Below are 27,772 nucleotides of genomic sequence, written 5' to 3'. Positions count from 1 at the left end.
TCTCAGCATACTAAACACTGAACACACATGCTCACTTAAAGCAAAAAACTGTGCCTTGCATCAAAGAACTTCTTCAGCAGTCGAAGGAACATGCCAACCTCACAAAAGTACTTTTATGCTGCTGGATGGAGGTGTGTGATGCTTATTGTTCACTTCACTTCCTTTAGAAAGGTAATATAAAAAGATGCATAATATTAGAAAGAAGCACACTCCTGCAGGTTAAGTGTGCTCTCACATCAGTAGTCTTATCTTAGAGATTTACTGTAGCTAGCTGGTGTGCTAAGAACATATTGACATTGGTACAGTTAATGTACAAGGATTTCTTGTTTACTGAAAGCAAACCAATTCATCATAACAAACGCAATGCTGAATACCTTGAAAGGCAAATGGCTTTTGTGAGGTTCATGGAATGTCCTTGCGAGTCGTTTATAAATCCTGTGACAACCAGTATACTGAGCATTATGCTAATGTTTCTCACTAAAAAAAAAAGAAATATTTTTCTTCTTATTCTACAATATATTCAACATCTTGCTGAATAAGACATGATCACAGAGGAGACGACATAATTTGATGTGAAATTCAAAATGTAGTGAGAGGAAAACCAGCTCATATTTAGGATGTGTCATCTTGGCCCTTCTTAGAAAGACAAGTAAAGCTGAAGAGGCTTTAAAAAATGAGAACACCTGAGTTTGATTTCCCACATATTTCTATTATATGCCCAACACCCTGTCCCATCAGTCAGTTCCTCCTCCCACTTTTAATTCATTAAATTCATGCAGTATGTGGGAAACCAGCTGTTACATATGTTCTGGTTAACCCATGCAACTAGGCTGACCAGTTCACAGGCTGATGAACACCTGTTATATCGAATGAATTATAATTACTTCATATTTGCTGGAAACTTTAATATGGGCCTCTCTCTCCCAACCAACAACTGAATTTTTTCGGATCTTCATCATAGTGACTTCAACACTCAGAGGCTGAAATCAGTTCAAAATTTATCGAGGGGAAACATTACATACCGCATTAGGTAGTGTAATCGCTTAAAACATTATTTACCAATAATACCAAGCTGAATAATCATATTTTATAAAAGCCCAAAGGTTTTTTCCAAGCTAGGAAAACATTTAAAATAATTTCCCTACTTTAAGTATGAAAAAATCCTACCAAATAAGCAGTAGCATAGCAAGGGTATTTGGAGTTCAGTAAACCTTTGCAGACCAAAAGGTATGCAACTTCTGGTTGCAACTTCTCCTACTCATAAGTAAAAGCAGCATTGGAAACCAATGGGACTGGCTTAATTTAAGCAGAAATTAACGAGTCTATGTCAGATCCTGCTCTGATAACAGACACTTTTCTTTGTTTTTAGAAGTAATTTAATATTCCTTACAATCGAAACAACATGTACAGTACTGTTTTAGCATTCATTTGAATCTACATATGTGTATTTTTCACTTCAAGCTAGAACAAAATTCTGGGATTGGGAGAAATTGTTTTTGAGAGGGATTTGTTACCAGTAAAATACGGTTTTACATTGCAATTTACAATATTAGCAGCCAGTGTTTTGTTAATGATACTGCCTGCTATGTATGATAGCATCCAAACAGGAACAGTTAGGAGAAGAATTCAGGACGGAAAAAAAATACCCACTGTTACTTTCTAAGTTACCTGCTCTTATCTCTTGGCAATGTATCACATAGGTGACTTCTTGAGCCAGAGGGTGGTATCTGCTTCTTGGTACAAATCTATATCTACAGTGAATAAAACGGTCCTTCTGCTAGCTATTAATAATTCATTGCTATCTATTCACTGAATCTACAAGCAGAAACAATACTCTAAAACCTAGACAGCCAAATGCATACCCTGAACAGTTTATGTTCATGTGCTAACATTTGTTCACAAAATGTTTCAACATGTAAATGAAGAGGAATGCCTAATCATGAACAGACAAAACAAGTGCTACTATGCCCACATGTTTATTTTGTGATAAAGAGTTGGGCCAACTCTTTGGCCACACTCAGTAAGCTGTGCACTCTTCACCCCTCCAGGACCCATCAGGGTACAATGGTAATGATCATAGAATCATAGAATCACCAAGGTTGGAAAAGACCTAAAAGATCATCCAGTCCAACCATTCACCTATCACCAATAGCTCCCACTAAACCATGTCCCTCAACACAACATCCAGTCTTTCCTTGAACACCCCCAGGCTCCTTGACCTCCCTGGGCAGTCCATTCCAGTGCCTGACCACCCTTTCTGAAAAGTAATACTTCCTCACGTCCAGCCTGAATCTCCCCTGCCGTAGCTTGAAACCATTCCCTCTGGTCCTTCACTAATGACACGAGAGAAGAGGCCGACCCCCAGCTCACTACAACCTCCCTTCAGGAAGTTATAGAGAGCAATGAGGTCTCCCCTGAGCCTCCTCTTCTCCAGGCTGAACATTCCCAGCTCCTTCAGCCTCTCCTCGTATGGCCTGTGTTCCAGACCCCTCACCAGCTTTGTTGCCCTCCTTCGAACACGTTCCAGGGCCTCAATGTCTTTCTTGCAGTGAGGGGCCCAAAACTGGACACAGTACTCAAGGTGCGGCCTCACCAGTGCTGAATATAGGGGAACAATCACCTCTCTGCTGCTGCTTGCAACACTGTTTCTGATGCAAGCCAGGATGCCATTGGCCTTCTTGGCCACCTGGGCACACTGTCGGCTCATGTTCAGCCGAGCATCAATCAATACCCCCAGGTCCATTTCCTCTACGCAGTCCTCCAGCCACACCGCCCCAAGCCTGTAGTGTCACCTGGGGTTGTTGTAGCCGAAGTGGAGGATCCGGCATTTGGCCGTGTTGAAACTCATCCCATTGGCTTCAGCCCAGCTCTCCAGCCTGTCCTGATCCCTTTGATCAAAGTATGGGGACTACAAATTTGCCTGGGGATTACAAATTTGCCTGAAGACTATTCCATTGTTCTGATTCCTTCCTTTGTGTCACTATTCCCCCCTGAAGGAGGCAAATAATAAGTGGCAAAATTAATAAAATAGGAGGCATTATTTTTGGAGCTGTCATTGAATCATAGAATCACAAGGTTGGAAACGACCTATAGGATCATCTAGTCCAACCGTCTCCTCAACACCACTGCTACCACAAGCACTAACGCGTATCTCGCAGCTCCTCATCCAGGTGCCCCTTGACCACTGCCAGGGGTGGCAACTCCACCACCTCTCTGGGCAGCCATTCCAGTGCCTGACCACTCTGTGAGAGAAAAGCTTCTTCCTCATGTCCAACCTCAACCTCCTCTGGTACAACTTGTGGCCGTTACCTCGTGTCCTGCTTGTTGCCTGGGAGAAGAGGCCAAATCCCTCTTCACCACAACCTCCCTTCAGGAAGTTGTAGAGTGCTATGAGGTCTCCCCTGAACCTCCTCTCCAGACTGGAGAATCCCAGCTCCCTCAGCCGCTCCTGATAGGACTTGTGCTCCAGACCCCTCACCAGTTTTGTTGCCCTTCTCTGAACGCATTTCAGGACCTCAACATCTTTCCTGTAGTGAGGGGCCCAAAACTGCACACAATAATCGAGGTGCAGCCTCACCAGTGCTGAGTAGAGGGGGCTGATCACCTCCCTGCTCCTGCTGGACACACTATTTCTAATGCAGGCCAGGATGCCATTGGCCCTCTTGGCCACCTGGACACTCTGTCAGCTCATGTTCAGCTGAGCATCAACCAACACCCCCAGGTCCCTTTCCTCTTCACAGTCATCGAGCTGCTCATTCCCAAGCCTATAGCGCTGCATGGGGTTGTTGTGGCCAAAGTGCAGGACCCGACACTTGGCCTTGTTGAACCTCATCCCATTCACCTCAGCCCAGCGATCCAGCCTAAATCCCTCTGAAGGGCCTCCCTACCCTCAGGCAGATCAACACCACCTCCCAGCTTGGTGTCATCTGCAAACTTACTGAGGGTACGCTCAATCCTCTCATCTAGGTCATCAATAAAGATATTAAACAAGATGGGCCCTAGTGCCGACCCCTGGGGGACACCACTTGAAATAGGTCGCTATCTGGACTTGACTCCATTTGCCATGACCCCCTGGGCACAGCCCTCTAGCCAGCTCCTTACCCAAACAAGTGTATTCCTGTCCAGGCCACAGGCAGCCAGTTTATCCAGAAGAAGCCTGTGAGAGACCGTGTCAAAGGCTTTGCTGAAGTCTAGGAAGGCTACATCAACAGCCCTTCCCTCATCTATCAGACTGGTCACAGAGTCATAGAAGGAGGTGGGGTTGGTCAAGCACAGCCTGCCTTTCACGAACCCGTGCTGGCTGGGCCTGATTCCCTAGACACCACGCACATGTCATGCGATCTCACCCAAGATGATTTGCTCTATTAATTTCCCCAGTACTGAGGTCAGGCTGACAGGCCTATAGTTCCCTGGATCCTCCTGACGGTCCTTCTTGAAGATGGGAGTCACATCAGCAAGCCTCCAAGTCTCAGGGACCTCACCAGTTAACCAGGAGCGCTGATAGATGGCCGAGAGGAATTTGGCAATCACCCCCACCAGCTCCCTCAGCACCTGAGGGTGCAGCCCATCCGGTCCCATGGACTTGTGACAGTCCAGATGGAGCTGAAGCTCTCTGTCTACCGTAATCTCTGGGGACATATTCTGAGCAGCGTGCCTTCCAGATCGGTGCATAAAACGCCCAGAGGATAATAGGTCTGGCTATTAAAGGCAGATGTAAAGAAGGCATTGAGGACCTCAGCCTTCTCCTTGTCCCCAGTGGCCACATTCCCTGCTGTATCAAGTATAGGATGAGAATTGTCTTTGGTTCTTCTTTTGCCATTGATATATTTATAAAAGGATTTTTTATTGTCTTTTATTTCAGTGGCCAGCCTGAGTTGAAGTTGGGCTTTCGCCTTCCTAACTTCCTCCCTGCATACCTTAGCTACTTCTTTCTAATCTCCCCGAGTAGCCTGTCCCTTCTTCCGGAGGACGTAGACTCTCTTTTTCTCCCTGAGTCTCAACAGTAGTTCCCGGCTCATCCACACCAGTCGTCTTCCCCAACGGCTTGCCTTACGGCACTCAGCGACAGCCTGTTGTTGTGCCTTTAAGATTTCCGCCTTGAGGAGTATTATTATTGATATTGATATTACTAACTCTGTCTCAAGGCTACTATCTGAAAGAAAAGCAGGCTGCAGGAAGTATTTCTGAAAGTAATGTCAATGCACAATGTTTAGATGCCACTTAGCAATGGCACTCTACATGCCATATATAATCAACAGGAGGAGATCGCTCTTTCCCAGAGGCAGTTCAGGAACATGATGGCCAAAAAGAACAGCTACTACAGAGATAGCCAGTAGAAAGTAACAAACACCAAATTCCATCTTATTTCCCTTCTCACGTCAGAGTTTAGATATATGTTTCTGGGCATTGCAACTCAGACTGACAGTTTCAGCACATACTTCACATTTTCAGAACTGTTCCATTAGACTTGAGTTGTAAAGCCAAAAGATTCAGTGACATGGAGCTATAACTCAGATCTTTCCTTCCTGAGTGCACACAGATTCAACCTCCTGTAGTCAGTCACTCACTCACCACTGCTTACAGATTGATTCTGCATGCGTAAGGGAACTCTATGCACTGGAGATTGGACACAGCAGGGCTCTATACTTTCTATATTTATCTAGATCTCTGGTTTAACCACAGATTTCCATAAAGCCAACAGTTATCCCTCTTTTAAACACAGAGTACAACTCTTCCAAAAAGAGATTTCCTCTGTAAGCAATCATGAGGCTTAAAGCCCCTCCTGCTATTTTGTGATGGTACAGTCTGGTAGGGAAAAAATGTATTTTGGCTCAGTTATAGTTTTTGTGCTTTTTATGCTTCTACAGCATATTTCTGAAGTTTAATATCTCAACTTAAACTAACATAATCCTCTAATTTACATTTTGGTTTTGATTCTGACATGACAATTCTGTAGAGTTGAAATATTCATATTTTTACTTGCCTATCAAAAATAGTGCTAAGCACTGGAGCTAATATTTTCACACTTTACACACTGCAACTACAAGTTCAGTTCTATAAAATACAAATTTCAATTCCTAGAGACGGCTTGTGCCACCTATCATTTCATTTGGTCCCCACTAAGGTGAGAATCAGGCATTCAAAAAATTATTGCATTGTTAAAGTTTCAGACAACACAAAGATAGAGTTTGATACTGTTTAAAAGTCTGTGAAAATGACTGACAAATGGAGACTTAAAATCTAGCACAAGCCTTATCAAACTCTTCTACAATGCAAAGTACTGCAACTATTTCTACTAAAAACTAAAGTTGGTCCTGGGTGTGGAATAAGTATTTGAGAGCTACTCTGGAAAGGCTAAGCAAAGGATCGCAATTAATGCCCTCTGGCCCACTGAGGATTTAAGAAAAGAAACTCACTGAAGTGTCACGGATTTCTAGGATCGTCTGAGCTTATATTAAAGATTTCCTATAAAATACCAAGTTCTATTACTCTCGCTTTCAGTATAAATCTTACAGGTTAGTTATTTAATCAATGTTAATTAGACAGACCAGTAAAGTAAAATGCATTTCTATCAAATACAGAAAAAAACATAAGCAATTTAAATTCATTTACAGCCTATCTAAAGGCAAAGACATATACCAGGTATTAATTTAACAGAGAAGTCTGCTAAACACAAATGGATATGGTTTTGCCTAAACTGATGTTTATCAGTTGTAGGAAGACTTGAGATTTCTATTTTTAAACCATGAAAGCAAATATCCTTCCCTCAATTAGCTCTTAAATACTTGAAAAAATGAAGTGCACCTTCAGGGAAAGAGTATTTGTGCAGCCCCACAGACACACTGTGGATTAGAAGCTGTACCTCATCACTGATTTCAGCGTGTCACTTCAGCAGCAGCCACAGGCATGCCAGGGGTGATGGCTGCAAATTACATTCAGGTCAATCAACCTTAAAAATTTCTCTAGCATTGGTGTCATTTGAAGCTGTAATTTGTTATCATCAATACGTTAGTATGATTTATAGCATCATCTCTGAAAGAAAAATAAACTTCTTGATAGAGTGCCTTTTCTAAAGTACCCTCACTTCAATATCAAACCACTTGGCTGTCATTAACTGTCACATTTGTGCAGACAAGGAATTTATTGTTAAAATCTAAACATTTTTAGAATCTAAAATCTACATATATATATATAAAACTCTTTTTCGTTTATTGTTATCAGTTTCATATTTTGCCATAATGTTAAGCTTCTTGCAATCTCAGGGAATATTGCAGTCAAACATACGTTTTAAAATTCAGTGTAACATGAAAATGCTAATATAATGAGTATAACAAATTAACACTATTCTGTATGAGTTTTTACTAATTCTTCTTTCTTTAATTACGCTTTAGTTAAATCCAATTGGTGTTCTGCTTATAATGGAAATACCTTTCTACAGTCCTGAGGAATTAATTACCATTTGCTGAATTAGCAAAACTCTGAGTAACACATTTCTATCCGAATACTTCTAATTATTTCAATTCAAGTAGCTCCTGCTGTTGGAGATAATTTGCTTGAGATCTGAGAGTTACCTCAGCACAAGCATCCAAGGAAACCACCTTCATACACAATAAGAAATGAACAAATGTTGTTTTTACAAGGTGTCATTCCCACTGTGACCAGACTGGCAAGCAAGGCTCTATCTTCCTGTAATTCTTTACTTCCTCGGGAAACAACTTTTTGCCATAAAAATTCTATTCCGATTGAATAGAAGATTTCCTTAAAGAAAGTGAGAGACCTTTTTCTACTGCAGAACAAACTGAATTTTAAAGATTGAGGTCTGAAGTTTGGCTCATTCCATGCAGTGTCAAATACCTTCAGCCTATGTTACTCTCTACCCAGACAATGCATATTGCTCTCTTTTACTCTCTTTTACTCTCTTCCTCTTGTTGTTATAGTTGATTGCTCAATGCAGAAGTATTTGCTATGCCATCCTGGCTACCCAGCTATCTTTTGGCACAAACCTAACTAATGAAGAATCAATAAAACATGCTGTATGATGTTGGTTATGTGATACAGAGGGCCTTATGGAGACATGCATTCCCTACTCAATAGAGGAAAAAAATGTAACATTCTCAGAAGGCATCATTAAGCAAAACAGAGAGGGTGGAGAAAGAAATGGGACTTTCATGATAACTCTGATTTTAAAAATATACCCTGCTTAATAGCGCTTAGTATTTACCTAAATCAAAATGTCAAGAAATCTTATTCACAAAATGTGGACAATAGTTTGTATAAAATGTATAAACATACTAAGTTTAAAATCCAAAGTATAGTCAAGTTTCCCACTTTCTGTGTCTGATTATTGATTGTCAGTGGTATAACACGCTTCTCTCATCTCTGCTAAGGCTCATCCTTCACGTAAACGCTGGTATATTTATCAGTATAATAAAAATGCTGTGAAACTGAAGAACCATTACTCTAACAGCACTGAAGCTAATGCTGATGCTTTCTGTTTGTTGTGATAGCTTCATGTAATCACTTTACTAATGGCAGCAATTACTCTCAACTTTCCAATACAGTCAGTATGGTTCAATAATGTCAAACCATCAAATTGTACAGAAAATCAGCCTGTACAGTCAGAGTTATGCAACGAACTATCATTCCTTCTACTCGTCCAATCTTCTGAAAAGAAACACTTGCCATGTCTTTTACTCAGCCAGATTATAAATTCCTGGGGCTGGGTTTAACTCTTACTGTCTACTGTCCACTGTCACTGCGGTGGAGGTCAGAAGAAATAATGTACATAACATTAAATTACCAAATTTTTGGAGTTGGTCAAATGTCTGACAACAGAACTCACAGCCGGGTTTGGACTGCATTAAAGTAGAACATCTGCCATTACCACTTCATTATAGCAAGTATTTAAACTTCCTCACCTAAATTTATTCAAGTACATGAATACAGAAAAAAATTACTCCCTATCAGATAACACTTTTCCACTTACAAACTAGAACATGTTGCAACTGCATTACTGTTAATACTAGTCCTTATCAGCTATAAATGTTTTTATTCATGTAGAGGCAGTGTAACCCAAAGGATCAAGTCGATGTCTAGGATAGTCAATGGGGAGAGTAAGCGTTAGTACTGTCTGCACCTTAGTAAAAGTCAAACAATGGAAAGTCCTTGTATTAAAATACCAAAGATCCTGTGAGCATGTGCAAAACAGAAAGAACATTCTGGAGTCCTGTGAGCCTTTAAGGAAGCATACAAGCAGCCCTGTCTTAGTGCCACTACCTAAAAAATCTTAGTTAAAAATGAGCAGCCTGTATTATGCATCCAATGTGTCCTGTATTTTCTGCAATGCGTCCTTCATTCCAAACCCACTTTAATTTCCCATAAAGTCTTGATTTTCCTGTTCTAATAACCAGAAATTCTCTTAACCTTTTCTGCCTGATGCCCACTCCAGAACTGCTGCAATTTTCATTCTTTCAACAACTTTCCCTTTCTACTCCATGTACTGTCTTACAGAGTTCCTTTTATCCCTTCCGCCCTAAGATTTTTCAGTTCCTCATTTACAAGAACTGGGCTTCTTCATTAAAATTTGGTTGTAATTAAAGCAATCATGAATTCCACGTGCTAAAGAGAGGATTATATACTTACAATTGGGTTTTCACTTTAAGAGGTCTTTGCTCCTCAAAATTCCATTTAGATCCAATGACCTAATTTCTCTTTCTTTTCTCCCATCCTCTTGCTACCTCATGCTATAATCTCAATCTCTACACTGCCCTCAGAGTATCTGGATGTGTTTTCTTCTACTCTAACCCCACAACAACTAAAATCCAGCACTCCTTTTGCACCAGTCACTTTCCTTTGATCCCTCTTTTATCACATCTGGTCAAGTCCACTACATGCCTGTACTTTACCTCAAACATGCACCTGAATTTGTGGGATTTTTTTTGGACTGTTGGGGGACATAAGCCTTTGGGAGAAAGACAACATAAGAGCAGTAAAGGCTATCTGTTTTGTTTAACTAGGGAAGACTGAAGGGCAACCTCTCCACAGCCTGCAGCTTCCTCTTGAGGGGAGCAGAGGGAAAGACACTGATCTCTGCTCTCTGGTGACAGTAACAGGTCCTGAGGAGATGGCATTGAGCTGTGTCAGGAGAGGGTGAGATTGGATGTTTGGAAAAGGCTCTTCACCAGAGGATGGTTGGGCAATGGAACAGGCTCCCCAGCACAGTGTTTGTGACACTAAACCTGACAGAGTTCAAGGAGCATTTGGATAACAGTCTTAGACATACAGTTTAATTTATAGATAGTCCTGTGTGGAGTCAGAAGTTGGACTTCATGACACTTGTCCCTTCCAATTCAAGATGCTCTGTTCCTTTCTATTTACAAAACATGCTCAGAAAGTTTACTAACTTGCTGATGGTTTACTAACAGTGTTGTAAGGAAGAGAGAGACATTTAGATGAAGATATACATAAGACCTTTCCCCTGTGAACATAGGTACCAACAATAGGTACAAAACCCCATTTAACTTCTTGGCCAGCTAGATGGTTGGAGTTGACGATCTTGGCATTTTTTTCCAACCTAAATGATTCTTCTAAGATTCTATGATTCTATATGGGGAAGAATAGGAACAAAGGAACAACTTTCAAAAGTTTCATCCCAGACTATAATTATATATATACATTAAAAAATCTTCCCTGGTGGGATTATAGGGACAAAGAAAAGAAAATGTTTTAGAAATGGGTGAAGGAGGGGAATATGGCGTGGCAATTTTCCCCAGCATTCATCCAAGCTCAAAAGCAAATACATCCATTTGCTCTGCCTTGGGCGGAGGGGTTGGCGGAGGGGAAGGGGGGTATAAGAAAGTCACTTTGCAAGATTTTTTAAACTTACATTTTGTTAAATTAAATTCACTCCAGAAAATCTGAGTAGCACTCAGTCTGAGTTACTGAAGTGGAAAAATTTAGACTGCTTCAAGCACCTCTCAGAATAACAACTGCAAAAAAAATGAATCAACAGAAATCTAAAAAGTGCAGTTTAAGAAATTCTTAATCTCGATGATTCACCAGTAAAAGGAGAAAAAACCCACAAAATAAAATTTATTGCATGGCAACAGTGAAGTGGTGGGAGTTTTATTAGGAAGATAAAAAATAAGAGAGGAGTATTAACTGCTCCATGCCTTCAACCCAGTTCTTTACTTTTTTCTCCTTCAAAACATGTTTTTGTGATTAGAAAGTTCTGGAAATTCCAACATAGGAAAACAGGCAGATAATAATATACATCACTTCAGAGTTTAACCTCTTATGCCTTTCTTGATAAAATTATGGCAATTACACAAAAATTCTTCTGCCATAGACACTCAAATTTAATGTGAAGATAAGTCAATACTAGCATAGGTAAGACAAACTTTTCTTTAGAGGGGACGTTGGAAAATATTTAGTTTTTTTTTTCAAAAAACAAATCCACTTGCCCAATCCTCACTCTGCCAGTACTTTTCACATCAACAGGCCCACAGACATTTTTATTCTTCTGTGATTCTAACCCCAACTACTTCCATATATAAAATCTCCATAAACAGTGAAACTCTTATTTAGCATTTGTTTTACTCAGAGTGTCTGGTAAGATGTTATGTTTTGATTCTAGGAGAAAAACAATGCTGATAACATACCAATGTTTATAGTTGCTGCTAGGCAGTACTACACAGAGCCAAGGCCATTCTCAGCCAAGTTGCTGGGAGGGAATAGAAATAGAACAGCTGACTTAAACTGAGAGAGAGATATCTTAAGATAAAAGAGATATTCCATACCATGGGACATCGAGCGGAAGAAGTTCTGAAGAGGGTGGGAGTTCATCTCTCTCTTCCACTGCTCAGAGGGACTAGATGGGCATCGGTCAGTGGCAATGTGCAAGCAACAGCCTGTACATCATCCTTTCAGTACATGAAGAGAGCATATAAACAGGAGGGGGAACAACTATTTATATGAGTTGATAGTGATAGGACAAGAGCAAATGGTTTTAAATATGATACGGGAGGTTTAGGTTAGATATTAGGAGGAGGTTTTTCACTCAGAGGGTGATGACACACTGGAAGAGGTAGCCCAGACAGGCTGTGGATGCCCCATCCCTGGAGGCATTCAAGACAAGGCTGGATGTGGCTCTGGGCAGCTTGGTCTGGTGGTTGGCGACCCTGCCCACAACAGGGGGGTTGAAACTAAATGATCCTTGATGTCCCTTCCAACCCAAGCCATTCTATGATTCTATGATCTTTGAGGTCCTTTTCAAGTCAGGTCACTTGCAATATATCATTATATATATGTATGTATATAGTTATAACTATTATCCTTTTCCTTTTCTCTATATTAGTAAATAGTTTTATCTCAATCCACAAGTTTTTTCCTGATCTCTCCCCCATCTCACAGGGAAGGGGTGGGCTGAGTGAACGACTGCATAGTGCTGAGCCACCTGTCAGATGAAACCACAAAAGGGCTCAGTCCTGCTGAAAGAGGCTTGAAGCAGTACCAACAAGGTTTAACTCAAACTACTATTTGATTCTTGCTCTGATCAAAGAAACTAGTGTTAACAAAGAGAATAATCTCTGGCACCAACATTTATCCTTCCTCCTAAGCAACTCTATCAGCAGTACTATAACATTTGACTGCCTCTGATGTCAGAAGGGATACCAATCCAGACACATGTCCAAACACAACTAGAGCTGTGAGCCTACTTTGAGGAGAGAGATTCCTAATTTTACTTTCCAATCCCTACAGTTTCAAGAATGTCTCATAAATTTTTTACTATGTATAAAGAGAATATCTAATTTGAAAGATTACCAGTAAGAACAAATATATTCAACTTTCTGGAAGCTTGAGATAAATAATAAATTGCAATAGATGTCTACGCTTACAACGCACTTAAAAAAGAGACTGCAATATTATCTATGAAAACTAGTTTTCTTGCTTGCTTCTGCCTAGAGACTTCTTGTCAAATCAGCATTATATATTAAAACTCTAAGATCTACATAAATGCACTCAATATCATTTAATTAATACAGTAACTGTTTTAATTAATCATCCTTTGACTAAAATACTAATTAACCTAGTCTGAAATGACTTGTGAGAAAACATTGGTCTATGTTTTTCATTCATAGAATATATTTGAAGGTTTGAATCTTATTGTGAGAATCCAAAAATTAAATCACCTGGTGAAAATGAAAACACTTTCAAATTCCGAGATTTATTTTAGAAGTTCTCATTTTCCTCCATTCATGTATATTTAAATGTTTCCAAATTATCAGCGTATTCCAAATAAGCTGAAACAATTTTACACTTGCTTGGATATCATCACATCATTAAACAAAACTTAATTTTCAGCAATATTTTTGGAGAGAAAAGAAAGAAAAAAAACTTTGATAACAATGTGAACTTCCTCTGTTCATTTCCAATACACAGATCATAAAACAATTTACTAGAACAGCAGCTCTTATGAAAAAGACAGGAATTCCTATATAAATGCACAAACCTCTGAGCAGTCCAAAAGCAGGTAGAGTCACAGCTCATGCTCCCATAGATGAAAAGCTCAAAATAAAAAAGGAAGATAGGGAAAAAAACATAAATCAATGTAAAAAATGAAATTCTTTTGAGAGAAGTGTTTCTTGTTGATAATCCAATCATTTCACCTGTATTTGTGTTGATTTTCTTGTTCCAGAGACTTTCTGGGTAAGATAGCATCTCAGTCTCAGAGACGAGATAATGCAGAGACACAGTGACACAGCTTTGGGATGGCAGGAAGTCCTGATTTCAGGAAAAAAAAAAACACTCTGAATTTCAAATTTCAGTGGCTCCCTCATTAGCCACTAAAATAAGCACTGAGCAGCTGTTATATAACTACCATTAGTTCAGAGACAATCTGAAGTAGAAGGAAGGAAAAACCCAGAGTTTTGCAGGGCTAAAAGTAAAAGGACTGGAAAGGACAGAAAGGACTGGAAACACAGTGTTCTACTTACCTACTAAGTATGATGCCCTTAGGAAAGATTTCCAGATTTTGAGAAAGAATTACATGCACAGAGAAATTCTGATCATTTGAAATTAGTAAAATGCACTGCCTGTCCAAAGAAAGTAGGAACTAAAGGTATTTTACAGGCTTAGAGAAGCTATTCCCAGTTCAAAGGTGGTAAGAGTAAGGTTGGCTGACATACAATAGCGACCAGCTGGGCAGCAAAGTAAGATACTGTCCTATGGAAGGAAAACTGAAAAGAAACCTTCATCCCATGCGATGAAAACAAGCAGGGTCAGCAGCTAACTAAACCCTAAAGTCAGGGTTTTCTGTTGCGGTTGTTTATTTTGTTTGGTTTTATTTATTTGTTTTCAGTGGAAGATATGAGAACAGCAGAATTCCTTGTGGTTAGACCAGGTTTTAATTAATAAAATGGATACATTCTTATCTATTTACTATAATCATCTGCTTCAAGCATGTTTTCATTTTCATTTGTGTTTCCTGAATAAGGACTGGATCCTAAAGAGATTTCAGGAACACCTAAGAGTAGGCTTTAAGCAATTTTAAGTTCTTTTTCTCTGTGAACAGGTTAAAAGTTAGACATTCATTACAATTAGAAATTTGCTTAATGAACACCTCTAAAGCTCTTCTTCAGTATTCTGTTGAACTAGCAAGAACAATTTTATACCACAGACTGAGATGAAACCATTAGTTACAGCAGTAAATATATTGCTTTGCTTCGTCTCATGTAACAACCCTTATTTGGCTCAAGTGATACAAGTGGTCTGAGTCACTGGAAAAGCATTATAGAGAAAAGTGCACTGAATTTTCATGAATGTTACATTATCTTTACAGACTCAACATTAATTTTTCCAGCTATGGTGCTTGTGTCTGTAATAACTCCAATTCCTTTCCAGCTGTGTGGATGGGAGCTTTCAGCTTCTGAACAACTCAAGAACACCACTGAAATTTATTTGGAAGTTGCACAAAATTGTTTGCCTACAAAGAGTTAGAATCAAGTGGAATAACACTGTGAGCATGGACAGATCATCTTCAGAAGCCTCTGCTATTGTTTCAGCTATGATTACTCAGGAATTATAACAAGATTATCGCATTTTCCTTATACTCTGTGTCCAGCTATCATCCTGCAACAGTCTTCAAGAAAAACAAAACACCTCCCTTTGCTATAGCAAAATTCCTGTAAATGTCAAATTGATATCTATTTAGTCCTTTATGCATTAGAAGGTGATTCAACGTGGACTCCTACAAGGACTAAAAGGAACAGTAGAGAGATAGGAAACTCCTCAAATCAGAGCAGAATGCCACTGTTACCAAGTTGTGCTGAACCTAAAGGCTGGCACTTTACAATTTGGTACCAGAGCACATAGTATTCAAACACACAGACTCACATAAACTACCTACTTCAGTGTAATGTGGATGAATCTGCATGGCTTAAACTGATCTTTAATTGCAGATCTAAGAAGGAGCTGAGAATGGTAAAACACGACATCCAATATTCATAAAGTCAAAGAATGGCTTAGGCTGCATGGGACCTTAAAGACAGTCTAGTTCCGATCCCCCTGCCATGGGCAGGGTTACTAGAAAGGGCTGCTACTTAGCAGAAGTGAACTTTGCAAGTAAGACTTTTAACCACTACCTGAGGGACTCTTCACAAGGTGGTGAAAATCTCATTATCTCAGCCTCTTTCCCCGTGGAATACTAATCATGAGTAACTGGACACAAAAGCTCCCTTTTAGAATGTCAAATAAGTTATCTACTTCAGTTCAAAGTTAATCAAGATGCAAAAGGAAGATGCAATATTACAGTGTAGTTGCCTTCCCCTAAATGAAGACATGCATTGGTATGAGGGACAGCTACTTAGAACAGAAAAACATTTTTCATGCCATGAAAATTCATATTTAGACTGAATGGTATATACCTCTTGTGGCAACCAGAGCCAAACAAATTTCAGCTATGCATCACTTACACAAACTCATCTTATGCAGGTAGTCTTTGAACAGAGACATTTATCCAGCTTTTTTTTTTTTTTTACATTAAATAATTCCCTTTCTTGGGGAAGTTAAAGACAACAGTATGGCTGGCTGATGAATACCAAAAGCTATTCCATCAAATAATGACAAAGCTCAGGAGGAGCAGCAGCACTTTTTTTCTTTTTTTTTTTTTGTGTGTGTGTGTGTGAGAGCTCCCGATATTCCTGTCACTGAAAGTGTTGATCTGTGACCAACAGGTTGTTTTCAAAACCAGCAATAATTCCTATAGATTATCTGGACTCCAAAGTTAGCATATTGCTTCAATTTTGGATTTTACAAATCTTCTAAAAGCATTATCTAAAGCTCACACAAGCATGTCTAACACATACTCTCAATGTCTGCCAGTTATGAAAGTGAAAAATGCATACATGGAATCTTAGTATAAATTATCATAGATGAATTGTTTTGAATATCAGGAGTAAAACCATCCAAATGGTGACGGTACCTGAACTATTTACCTCTGACCTTCATTCTAATTTTAGAGCTCAAATTATATACAAATAAGGCAGTGATTAATTCCACATGAAACACAATCAGCAAAACACACTACCAGCAATTGTTAAATCGTGAAACTCATCATTAAGATCCTAATAATGATCTCTGAAAGAAATTCCAAAATTGTGTGCTGAAGCATAGCATTGTTCTGATATACACATCCCTATCAGCCTCACTGAAACATCTATTGACTGGCACTCTCAGAAATGTTTAAATAGTATACCATTCCTTAAAATGATGAGTCTAACTCACCATAGTTTTTAATGCCATTTTTGTGCTTGAACATGAGAAGCTCCCTAATGATTTCATAAATTGTTTCACACATATATTCTAACTTTCTTGAACAGCAACAATGGAAATAATGGGGACTGAAACAAAGCAGATGCCTTTTCTGCTGCACACTGATGTTGTGTTGAACTATGGAAAATAACTATTGATGCAGGTAACTCTCCCAGCCAGCCCCTAACAAGGAAATAATGCATGGCCCTACACAAACTGTGCATAAAGAAGACAAACACTAGCAAAGGGTGACAGAGGCTGTGAACTTGCAAAGCACACTTTTTGAAATGTGAAGGCTGCTCCAAATGTAATGCCTCCTATTTTATTTTCGTCAGCTCACAACATCAGATAAAGTATCATGGCAGCACAGGTTGAACCTTCCCACCAATATTCCATTAAATGTTGTTGCCATGTAACTGATGGCACTCCGACAAAATGGTATCTGACATGAAGTGCATATTAAGCAAATGTGTGTAACTGAGCTCTTCCATGCAGAAAAAATTGCACCCAGTGACATTCATCAGCAATCACTGAACGCTTACAAAGACCAGACAGTGGATGTGAGCACAGTGAGGCAGTGGGTGGTAAATTCAGCAGTTGTGACAGCAGTGTGAAAGACGAGCCATTTTCCAGATGGCCATGCAGATTCTTATGTGTGCAGTATGCAGCTCTTGTTTATCACTGGTGAAAATTCATAGCTGATGGTGATGCCTATGCTGAAAAATAGTGTTTTGTAGCTGAGAATTTGCTCTATCAAATAAATAGTGTTATTGTGCTCTTTGTTCTGGTTTTCATAGAAACAAACGTGGCATTACTTTTGGAGTGGCCTACATACGTTCTAAGCACAATGGGGCATACAGGATTTCCATTGTTTGCAGACATTTTTGCTACAAGTAGCAAATAAAAGGATCTGTAATAGCCATCGAGTACTTCAAATAGCTGCCAAAATAGAACAGAAAGAAGGTCATGTGGCAGATTTATTAAATGATATGCTTATCATTTGAGAGGTTAATTTTGTGAGACTTACAGGATCAGCAACTATCCCTTTAATCTTTTGGGTGCTTGTTGTATTATTAGTTTATGATAAGGTACAGAATTAAATATTGGAAAAAAAAAAAAAAGATAGAGAAATGTGCCAATTGAGAAACTTCTCTCACTAAAATTCTGCAAATGAGCCACTTTCAATTGACAATAATTAATACTGTCATCACTTAAGACATTTGACTATGAAAAAACATGCTACTAAGAGCAGGAATTTTCTCTTTCTCAGCATCCCTGCTCTAATTTACAATAACCTTCTTAAGTGGATCCAAGTCAGAAGTTCAGCAGCACTAAGTTCATTCCTACAATGTCAGTAATGGGCAATACAAAAGTACTGTTCTCACTAATAGTACAAAAATCTTTACAAGCACATGTGGAATTGATGCACAAATACAAATGACCAGAGTAATAACTAATGCTGGAAACCTATTCTAAATCTGGCTTTGGATGAGACTTTGTTTTCAGCAAAATCAAAGAGCTTTGCAAAAGCAATTCTAGCAGTTCAGTTGTTGCAGAACCCATCATATTCCCTCTTGTGTTTCTCTCATGTATCATTCTGTACGAAGGGTTACAATGTTAAAGACTGGTCTTCACGTGAACATACGAATTATCAGCTTCTTTAAAACATTATTCCTTTGATCAGCAACTATCTTATGTAGATACGATGGTTCTTACATAAGGAGAAAATGTATTCCAAAATATTTATAGTTTTCTTTTTGGAGACTCATGGATGCAGTGGTTTTCTTCAAGACTTCTATTCATTTATAGATCACTCTTTTATAACAGGATATTTCCACTTGATTTTAAATCACATAGAGAAGAACACTGAAATTGCTATGCCAGATACGTTCCAACTTTCTATCTCACTGTGGCAACTACTAGGTATTTCAAATGAAACTGAAAAGATCTTCATAGGAGGCAGTTCTTATTCAATAACATGGCCTTACAGTATCTTTTTTTTCCTAACATCCATTACTTCTGATCTTACTTTTTCCTATCCTATGTCAATTACCTATGCATGCAAAAAGCACCAAAAAGTTTCACTGCAGAAGGGATCCCACAGAGATAGTATAAACTAAACTACACGGCTGAAAATATGCATTTTGATGAAGAAAGTAAAAAAACAAAGGAATATTTAGCCTCCCCTGAATGGTCCTTCTTTTCTAACTTTCCTACCAATTTCAGACAAAATATATTGTCATCATTCCATTCACGACTGTTCTGTGTATCGGACTGGTAATGTTTATACTAGTAAATTAAGATTAGAGTCTCTTTTAGTCATATATTGAGGGAAAAAAATAAGTACATTACTGTCTGAGGAGCTCACAGTCTTAGAAAGAGACATAGGAAAGGGTTCAAGACAAGCTCAAAAAACTCACTAGTAGTTTTTGCTGTGTTAATTATACATCATTATACATGAACATCTGTTTACGATCTGGACTTCAGTTTGGCCAAATGACAAATGATGACAAACATATGCTTCAGGATCAAACCAGTAAACTGGGATTTTTGTAATGCACACAGAAGAGATTTGTCTGACATCTACTTGTGACAAAACATGTACCCTGTAAGAAATAGATGGAGATATTCCTATATCCTTTATGCCTGAAGACAGTATACTCGATTTTGAAACTTAGCTCATGTTTACATGCCCTTTGTATTTTGTCCTAATTCCTTTTGCCATTTAGGGTCACCTGGGATGCAGAAACAGAATTAGTGACTCACTCAGTGTCAGTGTCTCCACTATGTAGACTGACTGGAACTTCTACTTAGTTACTGACTGTCAGCGCTTCTTGCTTTCTAAACTTTCCCATATGCAACTAAGCTGTTGAAGATAAAGGTGGTTTTTTTTTTAAGCTTCTTAGCTACTTAGCAGATATAGTAGACTGGATTGAAGGATTTACAAATTGCAAAAGCTACAGTACCCAAAAAGTACAATGTGCCTATCTCACTACTGTTGCAAGAAAGAGGAGAAAGGGTAAAAGCTAATTTTCCTATCCATGTCAGCTTCCTCTCTTCTTCCCTGTGTGTGCAGCACCTTTCAAGACTCTGGTCAAGAAGAAATTAACACTGCAGATATTTTTTGCTTTACATTGTGATGCAGCAGAAAAACGTCAAGCATAGCATTTGAGTTCCTTTGACTAGATCGTGTAATTTATTTGTTATCCTGTGCACTAGATAAAAAGACGCTGTTCATTTTAAGAAATAACGGACTACACTGTCACAGAAAAAAAAAAAAAGCTATAGTAACCAAGACTTCTTGTTTTGGACAATTACGTGGGAGTCTGTTGCTTTTTCTGTAAACCACATAAACATGATGAGATTTGTTCATTTCTTTTCGTTTTTTATTTAATCAGATTTCATTTAATACAATTTTATTGAGTAGACATGGCCTGAAAAGATGAACATGAAGTCATGTAAATCACATCCGTTTTCTGTAAAGCCATTTGCCAGACATACCCCTGGGAAAAGAATAAGAATGGCAAATACAGAATGGAATAGCTGGTCAAAACAATTCACCTCTTTGCTTTTTTAACCAAAAAGTTCTAGTTCATCCTTACTGAACACAGACGAGTGACCTCTACTACTAATTTGAAGCAGATTACAGGCTAGTTAGCTAAGCACAGCTGTCAGTGTAATTAAGATTCTTGATCTTTCTCAGGAGCACCAGCTACCACAGCTGGAATATTTGTAATCTGCTGTAGCTTGCTTAATTGAAAAAGACTTGATTGAATTATTAAGATTACAGAAATCTACAACTTTTGATGAGACAGAGAATAAATATTTTTTGGAGGAAAATAGCAGAAAACAGAATTAGGCCAAAGCCAGAGGAGGAAGTGACTAAGCAAGCAACTATAACCATTTGAAATAAATCATTTTTATGCTAGTCACATTGTGTATGAACATAATTATATGCTTCTTAACTTCGTTCGTGTTTTTCTCCTGCAAATCTGTTCAAATGTCATGTTTAGTTTTCTCTTCAAAATGTTACTAATGCTGTACAATAACACACCATTCTGGTCGTCTATGGATTTGAAAACCACAACCTCAGTATACCACAACTGAGTCCAAGAGCAAGTACTCATAGAGGTAAGCTGGGATGCTTCTTTGTCCAGTTTTTCATGTAAGTAAGTGAAAAGAGAAACTGGAAATAACTTCAGAGGATTTCAGCAGGTCAAGTGAAATCAAGATATTCTGCACTCTTAATTGTTTATGCCTATACACCTCTTTACAGTGAAGAGCAATAATATAACTAAGAACTAGAAAGTAGCTCTACCTAGTAAGAATAATTGTCTCATTTACTAATTGAGGACTGACCTTAAGAAATGCTATGTATATATTTCTCTTCTCATTTCAACTAATTGAAATATGTTAGCTACCCTTCACAGTGATATATGCAAAATTAAAGGTATTGTTAAGTAGTTTTGATTGTTTTCAAAATGAAATTCTTCTAACATCTAAAAAAGTTCCTACAGTGAATAGAAATTGACAGCCCTTATCAGCCTATTTTGTCCTCAAAAGAAATTTTGCCGTAAGAATACATCTTACCCAAAGTAATTAATAAAAATGACAAAAGATACAGAAGTCCAGATAGATTTGGAAGTCCAAAAATGCACAGGTAGGAAAATGTTTTAAAATAAATACTGTCAGATAAAAAAAAAGCGAAGGAAGTAATTTGCTATGTTGATCAATTTCCAGAATAATTAAATGCTACTCTCATTCTCATCAATGGAGATTCAGAGGTCTAAGGAAAATTAGGGTTTATGATGCAGTTTGGGAAGCAAGTTATGAGATTTTTTTGAGGTTTCTGAGAAGGTGTTGTCTTCTTGGCTTTCATATAACCAAAGTTACTGCCAGCTGCCTTATTCTAGAAGTCAGAGAGCCAGAGCAGTCAACAGATGTTGACCTGATAGCATCAGTAATTTCTCAGCTGCAGCATATGATGAGATCCCAAGGCAGCTTCATTTGGAGAACCAAGGAGAAGTTAGTTAAATGTGTAATAAGGAACACATCTGAAATTCCAAAATACCTAAGTGCATTCTATCTATGCACTCTGTGCTGAGCAACTAAAAGATATCAATTTCCTAAATAAGCATATATGGGGTAGGAATTGAGGAGAGGTTATGGGAAAGGCATGAAGAGGAAAGGCTAATCTTGAGGTTTTTACCTACACTCTAATACTAAAGACTAAAAAAGTCTAGGGCTTGCTAGAGAATAAAATAAAGACTTAAACTTCTTCTTACTTCTTACCAACCACAACCATCATTGCAAAGTCACACATGACATACATGTCAGTGTGTAACATCAGAGCCTAGAGATCCCCATACAAGGCCATGTTGTGCACTTTATCCCCCCTGACTCTTCAGAGGGCAGCACTGAGCTGCTCCAGGAATGTCACATTTCTGGGACAAGGCTGCAAATCTGCTTGAATTCAGTTAAACAATGCCACCAGCTCCATGTCCCAACCCTTTCTGGAGTTTTAATGAATGAAACTTCACTACAAAATTCCTGTGTTAATTTGGCTCATTAGAAAACAAATTCACTATCTATGCAGCAATTGTTATAGCAAGGTAGAAGTCCCTAGGAGAACGAATTCTATCTCACAGGCAAACCTACTTCATGATGACATGTAACACATTCTGAATGCTTTAAGCTACATAATGTGTGTGAGCTTCTGTGACATTAAAACTGTAGACTGCCTTCTGGTAATGGCCTATTGGTTCCCAATAGAGTAGGAAGCAATTGCAAGGAGTGTGGGTTTATTTTAACCTGCCTGGCATCTTCACAAAAGACTACAGGCAGAACTGCAAACAGAGGCCACTGAGGACATCTTTTATTTTGCACTTGCACATCTCTAAGGCATTTATCATTCATCAGAGCTTGTAGCATTCATGTTTTGCAGGTTGAAGCCAGCACTATGAGTAAGATATAATTCATTTCATCTTGTTCATTGATGATTATTTACCTTTTGGTACTTCCACTCATACTCTCCTTCCACCAACGTGCTAGAGGACAAGCCTGAGTGACATACTACACCCACTGAAAAAGAAGTACCATCTACCAATTTCAGAGAGCAAACAAAATGAAAGCTAAACCTCATGTATTTGTGCCTCAAGATGATAGGACTGAAGGACTGGCTGCATGCTTTCAAACAGCTTCAAAATCATCAGGGAAAAAAATCAGTGTCCTATTCCTCATTAAGGATACAAGAGCTGTGACAGGATCCAAGTCTGGATGCCACAAACAAAATGTATGCAGCATAATTTACCCTGGATTCTATGATACAATTTATTTCATAGAATGGCATAAATTAGAGGGGACTAGCCACAGTATCCACGAAAAGAGTGAGACTTAGTCATGGTATCCACCTGAATGAGAGCAAGAGTATCTGCCCGTCAGGAAAGGTGTTGCAGTCCTGACTGAATTTGGAGGCAACCACGTAGCCATCCAGACCTCTGGCTGTGTAGACTGCATGAGCCTTTCCTTAGCATCGTGAGGCAGCAGTCAGAACAGCTGTGTGAGATGTGAGCAAGTAGATGATCTGCTCTCTCTCACTGCAAGGCTACAAGACGAAATAGACAGATTAAGAAGTGTCATGGGGACAAAAATAAGGAGCAGGGAAGCCACAATTCACCCATGCAAAGACAAGTTGTTTTAAAGGAAAAAAAAAAAAAAACCACAAAATGCAAGGCAGTCTGTATCACAGATACAGATTGAGGAAAAAACTTGCAATGCTGGAGGCAAGAAAACAAAAGAAAGGAGTGAATGGAGGCAAGTCTGTTCTTGAAGCTGCAAATGAAAACCCTGCTTGCCAGCTCAACAGCCCCAGCCAGGTGCCTCTCTACAACAGGTGTGTGGCCCTCAGTGTGGAAGGTCCATCTCTGTGTGATAACAGACCACTCAGACTAGACCAATAAACAAAACAAAACCAGGAAAAGCTGCCAGGTATGTGTAATCTATGACTTCTCTGGACAGTATGTTCCAGTACCTCATTAACAATGCCTTTTCCTAACACATAACCTAAATCTCTCCTCTTTTGGAGGAGAGACTCTCCATTCCCCCTATTTCTATCACTATCTAAAATGTCAGTCCCCCTCCTATTTGTAAGCTCCTTTCAGTACTGGAAGGCTACAATGAGGTCTCCCTCAATCTCTCTTCATAGGAGAGGTGCTCCAGCACCCTGATCATCTTCATGGCCCTCCTCTGAACTTGCTCCATCAGCTCCATATCCTACATGATCAGAAGCCTCTGTGGCATATCCAAAATGCCTACAAAATTATACAGATGGAAAGCTTTACTATTCAACAGTGTGTTGAATAGAACTGTGCATGAGGAAAGTGATAGCCTGCGTTGCCCTGCAAACTGTGGTGCTGAGGAGATTCTCCTGGCATACAAAAACTGACAGGTGTGTTCCTGATATCTTCTACAAGCAATCAGATGTTATAGAGATGTTGCTGACTCCTAGGAAGGAAGCATAGCTCTAATTGAGTTTCAGCTCTTCCCCTATCTTAACACAGAATTTGTAATACACAATCCTTTCACCTTGCAGAGCTAATTGTTTCTAGCTGGAGAACAAGAAGATGTTTTTATTTATCTGCATCCTCAATCTACTACCTATCACCATGGTCCTTTAGGTCAGTACTGACAAACATCTGGGACAGGACTGATCCTTCTCTCAGCTCTCTTCCTTGTTTCTTTAGGGTACTTTGTTACCTCAGTTTCCCTGTACTTCATGTTCCCTGAACTTCCCTTTCCCTTACTTCTTTTTCATTATGTTCACCTTTGGCAAATCCTGCATCCTTCTGAGTTTCCCTCTGTCTTCCCATGCTCTGATACTTACCCTGGGAGTTATACTCTTCTAGCCCAAATCTGATCCTCACAGAACATCAGGTTCATTTAATCACTGGCTCAAAAATTGCAAAGATTTTATTAGATTTATCCACTCTTAATGATACAGTGATAGCACACCAAAGTACCCTTTAGAACAAACTTCAATTGCTAACCCAGCTGATTCCTCTTTTCTCTATAGTGAAATAAAGTTGAGGGAAGGACATAAACCCAAACCCTTCATAAACCCAAAAAAGAACACAGTGCAGCACTTTTTATCTGCAGTTCCCCAAAGGAACATGTGATTACACACTCCTAGACGCAGGAGCTCTATCTACAAACAGAAAAACACTGTATCCAGAAGCCTACACTCTGTGCATTAAGAACATAACACATTGTGGCTAAAAAGGATGATATTGGTTTTCCGAATGAATTTCTAATGGAAGTAACAAAAATAGAAACGTTCCTTAAAAAAACTCAGTTACAGCAATAATTACACAAGGACCGCATTTTAAGGAGCATGCAAGATCTTGAGGAAGGCAATGGGAAAAAAGTGACTAAACAGGGAAGGCTTCTGACAGCTGGTTCACATAGAATCCCACTAACCACTGCTAACTGCTGTTTTCTTTTGCTTTGGGAAGTTAACATTCCTTCCCTGCACCTCTCCATCCTCATCCTCCTGGAGCCTGGCAATTCTGTCATCCATCCCTTCCAAATATCCACAGCAAATACACATATGTGGTCGCTGCAGGTGCATTTGTCAGGGTCATAAGGAAGCAAGAATTGCTCTTTCACTTGTTCTTTCGTAAGGCATCCGATTCCACACCAGTTCTGTGGAGGTACTAGCTTTCACAGTGAATGTGATTTTTTGTTTGAAGCTTTGCTATTCTGGCTGTAATTCAGGTTAGGAAGTAATTAGCTTTTCAGAGGCGTGTTGTGGCAGGGCACAAAGGCCACAGCCAGAATGAATGTAAAAAGAAAATATAGTCAAATTTAACTAAATAAGCAAAACCAAAACCAAACATGAAATTAAATTAAAGCAAATTACTCCAGAGGCTGGCAGTGAGCAAATTCATACAGGACAATATCCAGATATATAGTCTACTAAATGATTAGTATCAAGAAAAAAATCTTTACCTTGGGATACTGTACCATTTTGAAATATATTTGAATTTAATTTGTTGATCACTCGTCAAAGAAAATCATAGGTTCCACCCAACACTGCCTTTTCACCTCTTTAACCATTAAGGCATGTTTAACAACGTACCTGCCAATATTTTTTTCTGAAATGTATGTCATTTTTAACCTCAGAGAAAGCCTGGGAAAACAAATCAGAGCTATCATGGAAGCTTACAACTCAAAACCAATAAGGTATATGGCATCTCAGTTTATACCTAAGGCTGAAACAGAGACTGTGCAAGAGAGTATTTTCTTTTCAGAATTGTAAAAGTTCTGTTTTTGTAGACAAAAGAGAAGGAATAACATTGATTCTCGGCACCAATCAACGCTCACACACAGTCAGTGAGAAGTCGCCGATGTCTATTATTTGCAGCTTCAAGCTCTTGCTCCTGACGTAATACTGCTACTTCAGTACTGAGCAGGCAGTTCTGTCTAACACTGGCACAGAGCACTGAACTTAAAACTTCTGTGACTACAGCAGCTAACGGACACAACCTTGCACATAGTCTAAGTTAAATTCACATTAATCCTGTAACAAACTCAAAATTTTTAGGCACCTGGGAGCTGTTATATTAAAACTAGCTTATCCATAGAAACATTAACCAGTTTGGCCTCGAGTTCTGTTTTCCTCATGGCATGAGTTAGAAGGCAATGCAGTGGGGTTGCAAAGACATATAAACTCTATTTGATTGAAGGCAAAGGTTAAATCCCTTACAAAAGGTATCTTCTTATCTAAAATGCAGCTTTAACTTAATTCCCTATTTTTTCATAGTTTATAATATGGCTGTCAGACTGTGCTGAAATTCTGCTTGAAATGGTTCATACTGGGAGCAGCTTTATTTCAGCAATTTGAAAAGAAACCATTCAACTGTATGAAGATACAGAAATGTAATTTTAAAAAACTGTTTATCAGACACTGGCATTTTTCCTGCTTGTGTAATTCAAAAAGGATCTCAGTAAAGAAAATTGAATTTGGCAATCCATTAATACAGATTTGATGCTCTCTCTGTTCATCTCTTGATGTCTCACCCCTTTCAGAAAAATGAAAATAACTCATGGTAAAAGAGTGGCTGTTCCCTCACATTTGTCCACTGTATTGGCAATTATTAAACCCTGGAAAAGCTACTGAAGCTCTGCTGACTCATGGTGGCAGAGAAATTACTTGTTAATTCCATAATGAAGATACAGAAAGAAAACAAAGAAGGAAAAGCCAGAGAACTATCAAAATCCGAGAAGTAGGATCAGACTGAGCTAGCAAAGTTGTACCAACTCTTATTAAGATGAAAATTCAGACTTAATTTCAACCCGTCTGAGTTTAAGGAACCTGAGCCATTTAAATAAAGAGCTCACTTGTCACGGGCATCTTCTTCTGTCAGCAGAGGAAGAGAGTGGCAGTTCCGGGAGACAAACTGACTTACTGAAGTTCTGAATTGTCTTCCAAAGATGCCAGTCCTGCTCCATCAAGTACACACAGACCTCAAGGCAGTGATGGAAAACCTATAATAAGCACATCAGGACAGGCACATGATACTCCTGCCAGTCAAACAGCTCCCCAGACTATCACAGTGCCCAGCACATCCTGCATTTTTTCACTGGCCTCCCAACCCAACAGATCAGATTCAACAGGTAAAGATGTGCTGTGTTGAGAATGGGAGATCATGATAAATTTAGAATTAACCCTTTACATCTCCACAAAACTGAGCCACACTGGAGAACTTTCTTATGGTGGGTCTTGATGCAGATAAGTAGTTTTGAGTGATGATGTGAAAAATGTTCACCAGTTGTTATTAGCGAGGGGCAACCATGCTCCTAATTAAGGCACTTACAGGTAGGTGCATTAATGCTCTAGTGCAATTGCTTTAAGCCTTAAGTCATTCACAGACCGAGTACTAGCCAACGCCAGCATTTTAAAACA

The 27,772-nt window shown here is 39.0% G+C and overlaps 2 protein-coding genes across 3 annotated transcripts in view; one reads left to right on the top strand and one right to left on the bottom strand.

Moving 5' to 3' along the window:
• Positions 1 to 27,772, bottom strand: part of CTNNA3 (catenin alpha 3) — a 408,816-nt gene that overhangs the window by 198,943 nt on the left and 182,101 nt on the right. The window lies entirely within an intron of this gene.
• LRRTM3 (leucine rich repeat transmembrane neuronal 3) overlaps positions 27,661 to 27,772 on the top strand; it is an 82,068-nt gene continuing 81,956 nt past the window's right edge. The window contains exon 1 of the mRNA XM_042818179.1: positions 27,661 to 27,685. Within this exon, the coding sequence (XP_042674113.1) occupies positions 27,661 to 27,685 (25 nt within the window). The remainder of the gene's footprint in view (positions 27,686 to 27,772) is intronic.

This window comes from Centrocercus urophasianus, unplaced genomic scaffold (assembly GCF_019232065.1).
Source record: "Centrocercus urophasianus isolate 14NV4802_14NV808 unplaced genomic scaffold, USGS_Curo_1.0 seq_17, whole genome shotgun sequence".
Lineage (NCBI taxonomy): Eukaryota > Metazoa > Chordata > Aves > Galliformes > Phasianidae > Centrocercus > Centrocercus urophasianus.
The sequence above is the reverse complement of the archived record's forward strand: the minus strand, read 5'-3'. Positions and strand labels throughout refer to the sequence as shown.